Source organism: Caenorhabditis briggsae (assembly GCF_000004555.2).
Source record: "Caenorhabditis briggsae complete genome, chrIV, whole genome shotgun sequence".
NCBI lineage: Eukaryota > Metazoa > Nematoda > Chromadorea > Rhabditida > Rhabditidae > Caenorhabditis > Caenorhabditis briggsae.
In genome coordinates, this window is record NC_013487.2 from 1,569,241 (window position 1) to 1,583,597 (window position 14,357).

The 14,357-nt window shown below is 32.6% G+C and overlaps 3 protein-coding genes across 3 annotated transcripts in view; 2 read left to right on the plus strand and 1 right to left on the minus strand.

The window, feature by feature from the left end:
• Positions 1–3,324: 3,324 nt before the first annotated feature.
• Positions 3,325–5,564, plus strand: CBG13827 (the record flags this gene model as incomplete). The annotated part of the gene is made up of 4 exons (XM_002632519.1): positions 3,325–3,656; positions 4,038–4,127; positions 4,640–5,009; positions 5,451–5,564. The coding sequence occupies 4 exons, from the start codon at positions 3,325–3,327 to the stop codon at positions 5,562–5,564; spliced, it is 906 nt and encodes a 301-aa protein (XP_002632565.1).
• Positions 5,565–9,125: 3,561 nt separating this feature from the next.
• On the plus strand, positions 9,126–10,982 carry Cbr-dlc-3 (the record flags this gene model as incomplete). The annotated part of the gene is made up of 3 exons (XM_002632520.1): positions 9,126–9,238; positions 10,443–10,633; positions 10,876–10,982. The coding sequence occupies 3 exons, from the start codon at positions 9,126–9,128 to the stop codon at positions 10,980–10,982; spliced, it is 411 nt and encodes a 136-aa protein (XP_002632566.1).
• Positions 10,983–12,488: 1,506 nt separating this feature from the next.
• Positions 12,489–14,357, minus strand: part of CBG13829 — a gene marked incomplete at both ends in the record, with an annotated part of 3,453 nt that continues 1,584 nt past the window's right edge. The window contains 3 exons of the mRNA XM_002632521.1: positions 12,489–12,677; positions 12,718–13,137; positions 13,481–13,614. Of these exons, the coding sequence (XP_002632567.1) occupies positions 12,489–12,677; positions 12,718–13,137; positions 13,481–13,614 (743 nt within the window). The remainder of the gene's footprint in view (positions 12,678–12,717; positions 13,138–13,480; positions 13,615–14,357) is intronic.

Here is a 14,357-nt window from a genome sequence, read left to right on the forward strand (position 1 = left end):
GCGCAGGTGAAATTCTGAATCAATTGCTTTGAGCTCAATTATCTGAATTTCTGTAGAAGATACAAAAAATTGGGCAACTGATAAAATGTTTCAAATTTTATGGTTATCATTTTATCAGTTGACCACTTTTTGATATCTTTCATAGGAACTGAGATAATTGAGCTCAAATTTTGGACGGGTCATTGGCGGTCTATGAGCGTCTCTGTTTGAGCTCAATTATCTCAGTTCCTCTAAAAGATATCAAAATTTTGTCAACTAGTAAAAAGTTTCAAATTTTATGTTTATCATTTAATTAGCTAAAAACTTTTTGATATCTCTCAGAGGAACCGAGATAAATTAGGTCAAATGTACCTTCAATTTAGGAAAACCAAGTCGGAGAAGCTTATCGTTTCCATAAACATTGTATGAGCCGCCAGTAAATGACGTCAAATTCTTGAATCCCAATTCCACAAGATTCTCATTCATACTAATGTCGATTCCGTTGTATTCTGGAAAATCAATATTTTCTGACCTACTAAAGTCGATGAGATACAACTTGACAAGCACTAAAAGATGATATGAGTTTTAAAATTGTATATTGTTAGGAAGAATGTTATAGGACAAATAGCTTTTATAGCTTTCACTAACTTCAGAAATCGTTTTTGGAAATTTGCTGATAAAAGTTCCCTTTTTAATTTTTTTCTTTATTTAAAAATCGCTTTTTCGGAAGATACGAATTTGGAAAAAAAATAATTGTTTGTTTAAAAATGTTTTTTTTAAACGGCCACACTTTTCTGTTAATCTTCAAACTATGTAAAATTCGTTCTTTTACGAATAATACGATGAATTATATAAATCTGCAGTAATGTGTTTTAAAAAGTTCTTTCTCTAATAGAAGACTACCAAAATCGTCAACTTTGATGTTAATTGTCTCAGTTCTCGTAAAATATAACAAAAAGTAATCAACTGATAAAATATTTCTGATAATATGATAAACATTTTATCAGTAAACCACTTTTTGATATCTTTCACAGGAAATGAGAAAAATCTACTGGAAATTAGGGTCCTTTTAGAGCCGCCAATAGGCCGTCACTGATCCGTACAGACTTTGAGGACAATTATCTCGGTCACTGTAAGAGATAACAAAAAATGGTCAACTGACAAAATGTTTATGATAATATCAAACACATTTTATTAGTCGACTATTTGTTGATATCTATCACAGGAAACGAGAAAAATCGGTTTGAAGTTTGATCCCGTACAGCCGCCAATAGGTGACCCGTTCAGACTTTGAGTCCATATATCTCGGTTACTGTAAGAGATAACAAAAAGTGGTCAACTGACAAACTGTTTATCATAATGTCAAAAAATTTTTATCAGTTGACCACTTTTTGATATCTTCTACAGGAATCGAGATAATCAAGCTCCAAATAGACAACTGTAATCACTTTGAAAAAATTCCTCAAAACAGCCAAATTCAAACCCATATATTTCGTTCTCTGTAATAGATATCGAAAAGTTGTCAACTGATAAAATGTTTATCACAATATCAAAAATATTCTGTCCGTTATCCAATTTTTGATACATTTCACAGAAACCGAGAAAAATCGGCGTGAATTAAGGGTCCCGTTACAGCCTCCAATAGGTCACCATTGATCCGTCCAGATTTCAAGCTCAATTATCTCGGTTCTTGTAAAAGATATCAAAAGTAGTCAACTGATATAAAATGTTTATCATAATGTATTATATTTTGTCAGTAAAACAATTTTTGGTATCTTTTACAGGAACCGAGATACATGGGCCCAAAATTGACGGTTGGCTAACAATGTGAAAGCTCATGTGTATCTTCTTTTACTCATAACATTCTTCATAGGCCAAATAAAGATTCATAGTTTATACAATCTTCTAGCTTTTGTTAAATTTTATCTTATTGATATTAGTAGGTCAAAAACTAAAAGCCCATAGATCACTCACTAGACTTTAAAGTTTTAAGTCCATCCAAAAAACTGAGATCCTTAAAACTCGTTGAGAAAACATAAATCCCTCCAATCAACGTTTTCAAATTCTTCAACCCATTTTTCAACTGTTGCACCGTCAAATCCGTCTCATCGCTTATCAATAAAACTGAGCAAAGTTTTGGACATTTCGAAACTGCTAATATATTCTTGGAGCTTAGTACGTCAAAGGGGAACGTGCATTTTTTGTCTGGAATAGACCATTTTTTGTTATTTTTTGTCTGAAAATTCTAAAAAAGGAGGTCTCACCACAGCCACCAAACTCATCGTCCATAAACTGGGAATTTCCGAATTTTGAAAAAATTAGCAGGACCAAAAGTAGTTGTATCAATAAAAGTTTCATTTTTCAAACAATTTTTTTTTGAAGGAATAAAACATTTCGTATGTTGTTCGCTCGTTTTATACGGTCACACCTATATTCCCGTAATCCCTACCCACAGTGCAGAAAATTAGTTTTTTTTGGTATAAAACCGAAAAAAAGAAAAGATCACGAAACTTTTTTAAAAATAGTTTTTTCCGAAATTCCTAAAAATCGAAAAATTCAAAAAATTTGAAATTTCGGAAAATTAAAATTTTTCAAAAAAATTTTCATTTTTATTTCAAAACGATTTCTAGATGCCTGATCTTTCAAATTATAATTGCTTAATTACTTAATTACTATGTTCAAATTCCAGCTTCCCCCCCCCCCCCCTGGCCATGGTTTCCCAAATCCTAGGCCACCCCGCGCTGCTCCTTCAAAAAAAGAAAGAGACGCAGAGAAAAAAAGAAAAAGGAGAGCTTTTCCCTTTTCTTCTTCTTTTTTTTCTGCAAAAATAACGAAAAAAAAAGAGAAAAGATACCTTTTCATATTTTTTCGCATTTTCGTTGTAAAAAATTTTTGTGGTCATTTTTGTTTGAAACTTTTTCTTGTTCGAAACTTGAATTTCCCGTTTTTAAAAATCTGTTTTTCCTTCAAAATACGTCTTTTTTTAGTTATATAAAATTGGATTATCACCTGAAAAATGAAAAATAAATCGCTGAAAAAAATTAACTCGACTACTGTCGATTTTAAATTGTGTGAACACGGTGACGACAAATTGCGGTCTTTCGAAAAAAAGTTTTTTTTCAGTGATTTTTCAGCGATTTTTAGCCAATTTTCAGCCATTTTTCGGCTATTTTCTCACTAAATTAGTATTTTATATCGATTTTTAAAAAATTTTTAGTCCATTTTAGTCAAAAAATATCAATTTCTAACCGGATTTTTCGAATTTTTTCATAGGAAAAAATCGTTTTTTTCCATTTTTTTCCGTTTTTCCTCTCAGAATTCCTAAATTTTCTTGCAGAATCAATAATGACCGGTTCAATTCTAAACCTAAATCAGCTCCTGTCTTCTCCTCAAGTCCACGTCAAAGATATCAAGGCTCTAACCGATAAACTCTCAAAATTCGTCGCCGGCGGTGCGGATCAGCTAATGGTGATCTCGGATTTCGACTTCACTTTATCCCGATTTGCTGATAAATCTGGAAATCGCTGCTCCTCGTGTTATTGCGTTTTTGACAATGCTGTTGGCACAAATAACCCAGAATGGTGCCGGAAATTCGTTGGATTGTATCATAAATATGGGCCAGTTGAGCATGATCATTCGCTGAGCATCGAGGAAAAAGTTCCGTTCATGGAGGCGTGGTAAGTTAGGTGAAAATCGATTATAGTCGAAATTTCTTTTTTCTGGCGGAAATTCTTTTTTTTCGACTTTTCTGCCATTTTTTTGCTTCAAATCTATCTTTCCAGTCGTTTTCCTCACATTTTTCACTCAAAAACCTCGAAAAACCCAAAAATTCCGCTCGAAAACCATTGAAAAAAGCCAAAAATTCATATTTTCCCCCAAAAATAATTTAATTCCTCTTGTCCTCGTAGACTACACCTTCGGAGTTTTCTAGTCCCTCGACTTCGGCCACCGGCCAGTAAAATGGCGCGCGTTTGAATCGGATATTCAAAATTTTCGGTTTGCTAATTTTCAATTAAAAAAAAAAAATATTTTTTTGGAGAAAAAAAACAATTTTTCAGGTGGCAACAATCGCACGAGCTGATCATTCAGGGTGGTTTCAAGCGCGAGGCCATCGATGACTATGTTTCGAGATGTAATATTCAGTTGAGGTAGGAATTTTGGAAAATTTTAACAAAAAGATTTCAAAAGCATTTTTAGAAATCTCAAAAAATCAACAAAAATTGAAATTCTGAAAAAATTTTTTTTTTCGAAATTTCGAATTTTTTTCTTTTTTCCAAGTTTTTCGTTGTTTTCACCGTTTTCAGCTCATTGAGAGCTTCAAAATGAGTATAATCACGTCCCATATTGCTCAAAACAGGTCCCACCACGAAAACTACAGTAACCAGGAAAGTTTTCTTCATTTTGTGGTGGGACCCAATTCGAGCAATATGGAGCATGATTATACTCATTTGGAAGGTCTTTTCAAGCTGAAAATCATGAAAGTTGTTAAAATTATAAAAATATTCAAACTTTCAAAATATTCAAAAAAATCTAAAATTTCAAAAAAAATCTGAAGTTTTGAAAATTATTTTTTTTATTCAGAAAAAATTTTTTTTTCGATTTTTGAAATTTTGAAATTTTCAAAATTTGATTTTTATCTTAAAAATTATAATTTTTCCAGAGACAACGCTGACATAATGATGAAAAAAATGACGAATCACTCGGTGCCCTTCATCATCTTCTCCGCAGGAATCGGAACTATTATCGAGATGTACCTAAAGCATAAATTTGGAAAAGTTGAGGACAACACGCATATCGTTTCGAATATGATGGGTTTTGATCAGGACGGATACGTCAATTCGTTCTCTGATCCTTTAATCCACGTCTTCTGTAAAAACTCCTCTGTGATGCCAGCTGATAGAACGTTCTCTGAGCAAATTCACGGAAGACGCAATGTTATTTTGTTGGGTGATTCTGTTGGAGACGCTTTTATGGATGTTGGTGTGGAGGAGGAGCAGCTCTCCTTGAAGATTGGATTTGTTAATCATGATGTGAGGATTTTAGAACCGTTTTAGAACAGCGACGTTTTAGAACCGCGACGTTTTAGAACCGCGATGTCTTAGAATCGCGACGTTTTAGAACCGCAACATTTTAGAACCGCGACGTTTTAGAACCGCGATTTTTTAGAACAGCGACATTTTGGAACCGCGACATTTTAGAACCGCATCATTTTAGAATCGCGATATTTTAGAACCGCGACATTTTAGAACCGCGTCATTTTAGGACCGCGACATTTTAGAACCGCGATGATTTAGAACCGCTAAATTTTAGAACCGCGACATTTCAGAACCGCGACATTTTAGAACCGCGACGTATCAGAACCGTACATTTCAGAACCGCGATATTTCAGAACCGCGACATTTTAGAACCGCGACGTTTAAGAACCGCGACTCCCGATTTTCAATTTCTTGGAAATTTTCAAGTTTTTCCAGGCCGACAAACTTGTGGACAAGTACCTCAACTACTTTGATATTGTGCTTGTCCACGATCAGTCAATGAATGTTCCAAATCAAATTCTCGAGGCGATTTATGCGAAATCTCATTGAATTTTTTTTATTATTTTTACGAATTTCTCATTATCAAAATCCCCTAAAATTTCACCTAATAACCACTCTCTTTGCTGCCGTTCTGATTTTCTGAAAATCCCGAATTTTTCCCTGTTTTTATTGTTTTTTTTCTTTATTCCAAATTTCAATTTTTTTTGAATTTCCCTCCCAATTTTTGCTCATCTTTCATTCTGGAAACTATCAGACACCATCAGCTTTAACTCTTCCATTTTTTGAAATTTTTCAAAATTTCCCAGTTTTCCCCAAAAAATCAATTTTATGGCATAATGTTTGATTTTTTAAATCTAATTTTTGAATTAAAATTGTTTTTAAAAATCATTTTCAAATTTTCAAAAATTGAAAAAACATGAAAAAGGATTTAAGAATTGTTCCTTTAAAAGTTTGAAAAAATCCAAAAATTAAAAAAAAATTTTTATTAAAATTTTTAAAAAATTAAATTTTTTTGAATTTTTAGAAATTTCAAAATTTCAAAATGTTCCAAGCGCGCCCTATTGATAATCTTTGATCCAAAGGATCCTCGAAATTACCAGAAAAAACATGTTTTCTGTTGATTTTGATTTTTACATGACACTTTGATCCCCATCCTCTGTTTCTCTAACACTCTCTTAGAATCCAATGATCTCTCCTCGCATTTCTCATCCTTTGCCCAATTGGTTTTTCGTGACATTTGGTCTTTTTGAGGACCAGCTGTTTGAGAAATTTTTGGGGTCCCAAAATGTGGGAGGATGAGAAAAGAAAAGCAGGAAGAAAAAAGAAAAATGAGTGTTGCAATTGAGAAATTTTCTATCTCTTTCTTAAAATCTTGGGGTCCCAGGTCACCAGACCTGGACCCTTTTTTTGTGCTGATTCGCAACTTTTCTCACATTTACAAAGTGTCAAATTGAACTTTTTTCTGCATTTCTAGGAGTTTGTTGGGTTAAAACTAAAATTTACTGTACTTAAAATAGAAGAGCGCCCTAACTTCCAACTTTGAGCAAAGTTATCTCGAGTACTGTTTAAGATACCGAAAATTTGTCAACTGATAACATGTTTGTCATGAATTGATAATAATTTTATCAGTTGACACATTTTTGATATCTTTTAAACAACATGAGATTATGGAGGGTCGAAGAAAAATTTAAAAATTTTTTTCTAATACAGATATCACAATTTATCTTTACAAGGGAACTATTCAGATTTTGATGAAAAAAAGGTTAAAGGGGGGCTCCGACCAAAAATTTTTTCCTGCCGGACATGAAATTGAAAAAAATCCGGAAAATTTGCCACATAGGAAAGGCGCCCGCTGCCGTTGCCTAGGTTTCTCACTGAAAATCCTCGTCCCCCGGCGGCACCTTTTTTTGAATTTTCTTCCTTTTCAACGCCGTTTTTCGGGGATTTCGGATTTTTTTTTTGAATTTTTTCGCAATAATATTCGGAAAATAGATAACTTTTAACACATTTTAATGCAATAAAAATTTTTGGTCGGAGTCCCCCTTTAAAGTTTCAGAAGTAGTAGTTCCCATTAGTTATTTATAAATCAATTTTTTAGATTTTAACTACACTCTTTTCGATTAAAATTTTAATTTTTGCTAAAAAACAGATGATAAAAAATAAAAATGAAGAGCGAATTGAGCAAAAATATATACAGTACTGATCAGTGATGGGAGGAATTTCCGTTTTCCGTTTTCCGCCCGGTTTTTAGAGATTTTTTTTCCGTTTCCGCGGAAAAAATGTACGATTCCGTTTCTTTTTCCGTTTCCGTAAAAGTGAAATTTTATTACCGTTTCCGTTTTCCGGAAAAATCGCCATTTTTTTCAGCGGAAACGGAAAAAAAACAATGAAAACCAACGAAAACATAAAATTGAAACGGGCTTGTAAAAAAGCATGGAAAGTGATGCAAAAATCGTCCAAAACGTTAAAAAGTGTATATTTTTATGTTTGAAGCGAAAAAAAAAATCCTGAAAAATAGACGAAAAATAGAAATTCCCGTTTCCGTTTTCCGTTTTCCGCCCAATTTCGAAGATTTTTGTTCCGTTTCCGTTTCCGCGGAAAATATTGACGATTCCGTTTCCGTATTTCGGAAAAATGCGTTTCCTCCCATCAGTGGTACTCATACTTGTAAAAATCCGGGCCGGGCCGGGCCTGAGGAAATTTTCAAGGCCCGGTGTCAAAAATTCTGTATTTTTGAGCCAAATTTTGAGCTCTCAATATAATTTTTTCCATTTTTTTTTTCGTATTTCGGATTGTTTGTCTGTCTGATCAAAAAAGGTCGAAAAACTCGAAAAAAAATTTTTTGGTCGAAAAAAATCACATAAGGGTCCCCCCTTATGTGTTTTTTGAAAATTTCGAAACTAGTGAAATGACGGGCCCGCCGGGCCTCCGAAATTCCGGAAAAAGCCCGGCCCGTTACAAGTATGCTGGTACTGGTCAACAAGATACACAAAAACGTATTTTACAGTTGATTTTCGCCCATTTTCAGGAGTCTAGAGCTTATTCGAAGGAACTGTCGAAAAATTCTGTGAATGCAAAACTTTCAATCTAGATCTGCTTTACACCCTCCGAAATTTTCAAAATGATAGGAATTTTCAATTATCGATAGTTTCCAGCTAGATTTTGAATTAAAAATCAAAGCATTTTGGAAATTCACAGAAACTTTGAGAAAATATGTTCATATTGTTTTTCAGACAATCGGAAAATAAAATCAAACTCAAAATTATCATTTTTTACTGTTTTTCAAAACACTGATAAATTAAAAACAATGAAAAATTTTTGTGATTTTCAGAAAAATCGAATTCCAGAAAGTTCAAAAATGTTGGCAATGGCAAGGAAGAAGTTGAGTATCAGGAGGTGAGTCTTGGTTTTGAAAAATAGAAATAAAAATTTAAAATAAGAATAAAATACTAATTTGAATATTTGGAATTCAAAAGTATTAATTTTTCAAAAGTTTTCATTCTTTATTGCTCAAACGCATTTCTTACAACAGTTTTAGAATATCTGAAACAGGATTTCTCAGTTTTTTTAAATATGAAAAATAAGAGAATCTTCTGTTTCAAATTGGTGTGTTCTAGTGGAAACTTTATAACAAAACGTTTATTCTATCCAAATTTGCACATATTAATTTGAAATTTGACTAGATTTGAGTGTTTTTGATATCAAAAGTCGATATATTCGAATTTTCCAATTTCGTATTGAAAACTGAAAAAATGTAAATAATATCATAATTTTTACAAGTGAATTATAGCGAATCTAATATTCTTGACATATCAGCAAATCACCGAAAAAATAGAAAAATGCTTTAGAAAAAAGCCTTCAAAAAACCTCCACAATAAAAATTAATTGGCTCTAAAATTTTCAAAGGTTAATTGTTTTTTTAAGCTCCAACCTCCCATTATTACAACCTTCTGGAACTTTTTTTTTCAAAAAAAAAACGGAAATTCGATCCGTTTTTCAGTTGTCAGCCTTTTGTCTCATCAAATTCTCACTTTTCCCTAACTTTTTCTCAAGTGAATTTGAGAATTTTTTTAAATTTTCGCTTTTAATTAAATCCGAAAAAAGAAGAAAATGATGAAAGTCAATGGATTCGGGAAGAAATTAGGCGAGAAATTGACCGCTAAGCAGTTGAGATCGAAGTTTGAGAGACAAGAAGAATGTGATGAGTCGTATTTTGATGAATTGTGAGTTTTTGAAATACAGGGGGGGGGCTGGGGGAAATAATGTTTTGAACTTGGATTTGATTTTGTAGAATTACGTTTTGATTTATTTTTCCCTATCTTTGAGCTCAATTATCTCCCTTCCTGTGAAAGATATCAAAAAGTAATCAACTGATAAAATGTTAATAATAATATCGAAAACATTTTATCAGTTGACCGGTTTTTGATATCTTTCACAGGAAATGAGATATGTAAGCTCAAAGTTGGAAAAGTTTTTTAAAATGCAGTTTATGAGTTACTTCAGTATTTCGGATTGTTTTACATCAAAACTCAACAATTGGAGAGAAAATTTTCAGTTTCACAGAGTTGTTTTTGAATGCATTTTTCGATTTTTCTTCATTAAACATATCGTAGACACTGTAATATATAGCCCCTCCTAATTGAACGCCACCCTCCAATTGAATGTCACCCCTAATAGAATTTTATGCATTTTTATCCTGATTGTTTCCCACTTATCGTATTTTCACAAAATATTCAGAGCATCATCAGAATCTTTGCAAGAAATTTCAGTAACGAATAATAGAGTGCCACCATCTAATTGAATGTCACCCTCTAATAGAACGTTCTCCCAGCTATACATTGAAAGTAGAAGTTCTACTGTAGAACGCCATGGTATTAAATTAGAGTTTTTACGGTATATCTTTTTTTGCTAAAGTTAAACAAAGAAACAACAGATGGAAATTTTTGGCCTAGAGAAAATTAACTTTTTTTTAACGAATTATAATTTTTCGAAGTTAATTTCCAAATCTAAAATTTCGACATTATCAATTAAGCCAAAAAAAGTTGCCGAAAAAACGCAGACTACTGTGGGCGAAGCTTAATTTCCAAGACAGCATTATAATCGTATACTAATCATTGGATTCTATTAAAAATTCTGAAAATTTGTTTCTAAAAATTTCAAAAAAATATATATTTGTATTGTTTAGAAATCTATATATTATAAACTCTCTAACTACGCCGAAACCGGCGAATGGAGCCCATATATCTCATTTTCTGTAAAATAAATCAAAAACTGGTCAACTGATAAAACAACTTTGATATTATGATTTTTCCTGTTGACCTTTTTTTTCATATCTTTTACAGGAACCGCGAGAAGTTGAGAGTCATTCTATTAGAGTGGTTACATTATACTTTACCATTTTTCTCTTCCAAAACCCCTTTTTTCCAGAAAAGAATCACGAAAATGGCGGGAACCCCCAGAGAAAGCGCTTCGGTTCGAAAATGTGATTGTTCAAGAAACGAATCTTCCAGTGGAACAAATGGAAGAATCCAAGAAGATGTTAGGAGACGCGCTTCAATTGTGTGGAATCGAAAATGAAATCGCCAGTTTTATGAAGAGGAAATTTGATGCGAAATATGGTAAGAATTAGAAATTCAGAAAAAAAAAACAAATGAATTTGGGAACAAAAAATTTTTCTCAGTTTCAAATAATAAGTGAATTGTCTTGAGAAAGTAAAAAATCACTTTCATTATTTTAGATGTACATGATGTATACACTTCAAAAATGACCTATAGAAACAAAACAAAACAATTAAAAATTTAGAAAAAAATCCAGATAATTTCAGAAAATTGTATTTCAAAAAATATTTTAAGTTTTCCAGGCGGACACTGGCAATGCATTGTTGGACGAAACTTTGGGAGCCACTTGGATCCGGTTCAATTCATTCATTTCACTGTTTCCAAAATTTCAGTTATTTTGTTCAGATAAAGTTTTTACGCTTATTCAATTTTTATACTTTCCTTGATGTAAATTTTCAAATTTTTTTGTAATTTTTTATGGTCTTGTTTTGTAAGCTTTAAAAATTCTACAATAGAGATTTCAAAAAGAATTTGAAACCGAAAATTTTGAGAAAAACTTTAAGTTTCCTAGAAATCTTCAGAAATCTTCTTCTAATAGAGAAATAGATTTGGAAAAATTAAAGGCAAAAATCACTGTTCTGGCACTGCTAGAAGCCGAGATATGGCTATTTGAAGTTTGTTGAAGAGACGCAGACAGTTAGAGTGTCTCGTTGTCTGCGTCTCTCACCTTCTAGACTTCAAATGGCTACATCTCAGCTTCTAGATGTCGTAGAGTAATGATTTTGCAACAGAAATAATTCTGGAAGATTGCATTTTCAGAAAATGGAAAACCTTTGACAAAATTCTTATCCGAAAAATGCTAATTTTTGCAACAGAGTGAACTGTGGCATCAATTGACACTTGAAATACAAAAATAAATGTAGCAACATTTTGAAACATTTAAAACGTTTTTTGCCACCTCGAAAAAAAAACTAATTTACACTGCTGAATTCCCCAAAAATCTGAAAAATTCGAGACAAAAACCACTGTTCTGGCACTGCTGGAAGCCAAAATATAGCGATTTTAAGTTTATTGCAGAGACGCAGACAGATAGAGTGTCTCGTTGTCTGCGTCTCTCACCTTCTAGACTTTAAATGGCTATACCTCGGCTTTTAGATGTCGTAGCGCGCTCATTTTTGGTCTGATAAGTTGCTGGAAATTTGTATTTTCTGAAGTTTAGAAAAACTGTTCTGTTCCAACGATCTTCAAAAGGAAGCAAAATTTTACAACTGCAAAATCTTTAATTGTCGTAGAGCAGTGGTTTTTGGACTAAAAATTTCTGGGAAATATTATTTTTAGAGGGTTCAGGAAAAATATTTTAAGGTCGGCTTCTAGATGTCATAGAGCGCTCGTTTTTTGTCTGAAAAGTTTCTGGAAAATTCTATTTTTTGAATTTAAACAAACACAGTAAAAAATTACCAGAATTTCACAAAAATTTTCAACTGTTTCCGAAATTTCAGTTATTTCGTTCAGATAAAATTTATAATGTTCCGGTGGCATTTCCGATTTCTGGACAGTTTTGAAACTAAATTTCAGTTTAAACATATTATTTTCTGATTCAAAGGTGTATGAACTTTCCATTCTTTCATAAATATCCAGTTCTCCTTTTACAGTTTCGGGTAATTTGTATTTTATCGAAAAAAAAACTGTTTTTGTGTAGTTTTAATGTCCCACTGTTGGAAATTCAGCATAAAAGATTTCCACACAATTTCAGAATTTTTTACTGTTTCCCAATTTTTATTTAATTGGATACTATTATGTTTGGTCGACATATCCAGTTTTTGGAGACTTAAAAAAAATCAATTCCAATTATGCATGTTTTCTGTTTTAACAATTACAGTAATCAATTTTCATTCACACAAAAATTCAAAAAAAATCATTTCCCGCCATTTGGTTTCTTCAATCGTTCCATATCTTCACAACTCAAGTCATCGAATCGTGTTGAAAAATGATTATACTGTCCTCCAACTACATTCCTTATCGAAAAACAAGCGTTGAAATCGAATTTCAAAGAATTATGGTTATTCTTGAAACTGGCTCCAATCATGTGATCAGTGTAGATTCTCTGAAAACTCTCAAAGGATACAGTAACCTAAAAAAATTACCTGTAATTTTGGAAACATCGCACTTTGAAGCTTCTTGTTGTCTTGAACATCGATTGCCAGTTTTGTTGTATTCAGTTGAACAATTTCCAATAAGTTTTCAAAAACTTTGAAATCCGTTAAATTTGAATTCTTGACAATTAGACTTCCATATAAGAATTTCAAAGATTTCACTTTTTTGAAATCGAATTTCGGCCCAATCTTCAAATCTCCCACCAGATTTTCACATCCAATTTTAGGAGCTACACAGATTTTTTTGGTGGGATTTCCAGGTTTGCAAACTTTTGAATCAAACATGAAAGAATTGATTTTTCGGAAATTGAGGAAAATTTTGGCTTCTTGAAGTGTCATGCAAAATTTTGGAGAATTTGAACCAAAACTGACTGCAGGAGTGAAAGAATATGGACTATGTAGTTGGGCATTCTGAAAATCATACTTTTAAACCGGGCCATTGGCTCTCCATAGTTTCTTTTATAATCAATTTTTTTAGGACCATCTAATCAGAAATGATCGAACTTGACAAGTACTACAAGATCATAATATTTTGAACACTGGTTATGAACAAAGTTACAATCCATAAAGTGGCCGAGCGCAGCCGGGCCTAACTAGGTTCATAGACAAGATACAGTATTTCAAATAATGTCATTTAGTAGTTCTCGTCCACATCTATCATATCTGATTTAGCGCCAAAATATTGATTCTAAAGGAATCTGTGGCAAGGTCCGCGAAAGCACGGCAAAAGCCAGGTTTAAAAATATAAGATTACCTTCAAATTTGGCAATTTCAACCTTTTCAATTTAGCATTAAATGTTACAAAGAAAGTTCCATTTATTGAGGTCAAATTGGTAAGTCCCAATTCTTCTAATCCTGGATTACCACTTATAGTAACACTGGATGTGTCTGAAAAAAAACCTGTAATAGAAGAGCCCCTAGCTTGCTTCATATGCTAGATATAAGACGGTTGAAATTTGAAGAATTTTTTTCTCATTTTTGAAAATCGGAATTTTTCATATTCTATGTACAAAAAGAACAGAGTTAATTGAAAGAACAAGCGTTTTTCAAAAAGTTTGTCTTTTCGACAGGTTTCGTCCAGTGTTGTCTTGCCTTTTTACAATTCAGAAATTTTCTGTATGAACATTCCAGAAATTAGTAAAAGTTATAGAAAATGTTTATTTGAGGGACCTGAAAATGATATTGAACAAAAAAATAGGTGGACAAATTAAAATTGGACAGTGTAGACAGTTGGGACAGTGTGGATAGTGTAGTTGTAGTTTGCTCAAATCCAGGTGACAACCAATATTCCTGCATTTTGAACTTTTCGTTGCTCTATGCATTCTTTTCTTCTACAGGTACATAATCGGTTCGCCTCCCGATTCTGTACTTTTTCAAAGGAAAAAGAGGTCACGCCAAATTCAAGTGTTATTTGAATTGTGCCACGAGAGGGAACAAAATCGGCAGGCAAACCGATTCTGTACCTAGTGAAACAATTCAATTTTTTTCTGATTTCACGTGTCTTTTTGTGGATTTTGAAACATTACTCATGAGATCCGATTTCGAACCAATTTTTTGATCGACATCAACTTCTACAATACGCTTTTCCGGGTGAGAATAAATTCGGGTATTCTTCAAACTGATACAAATTC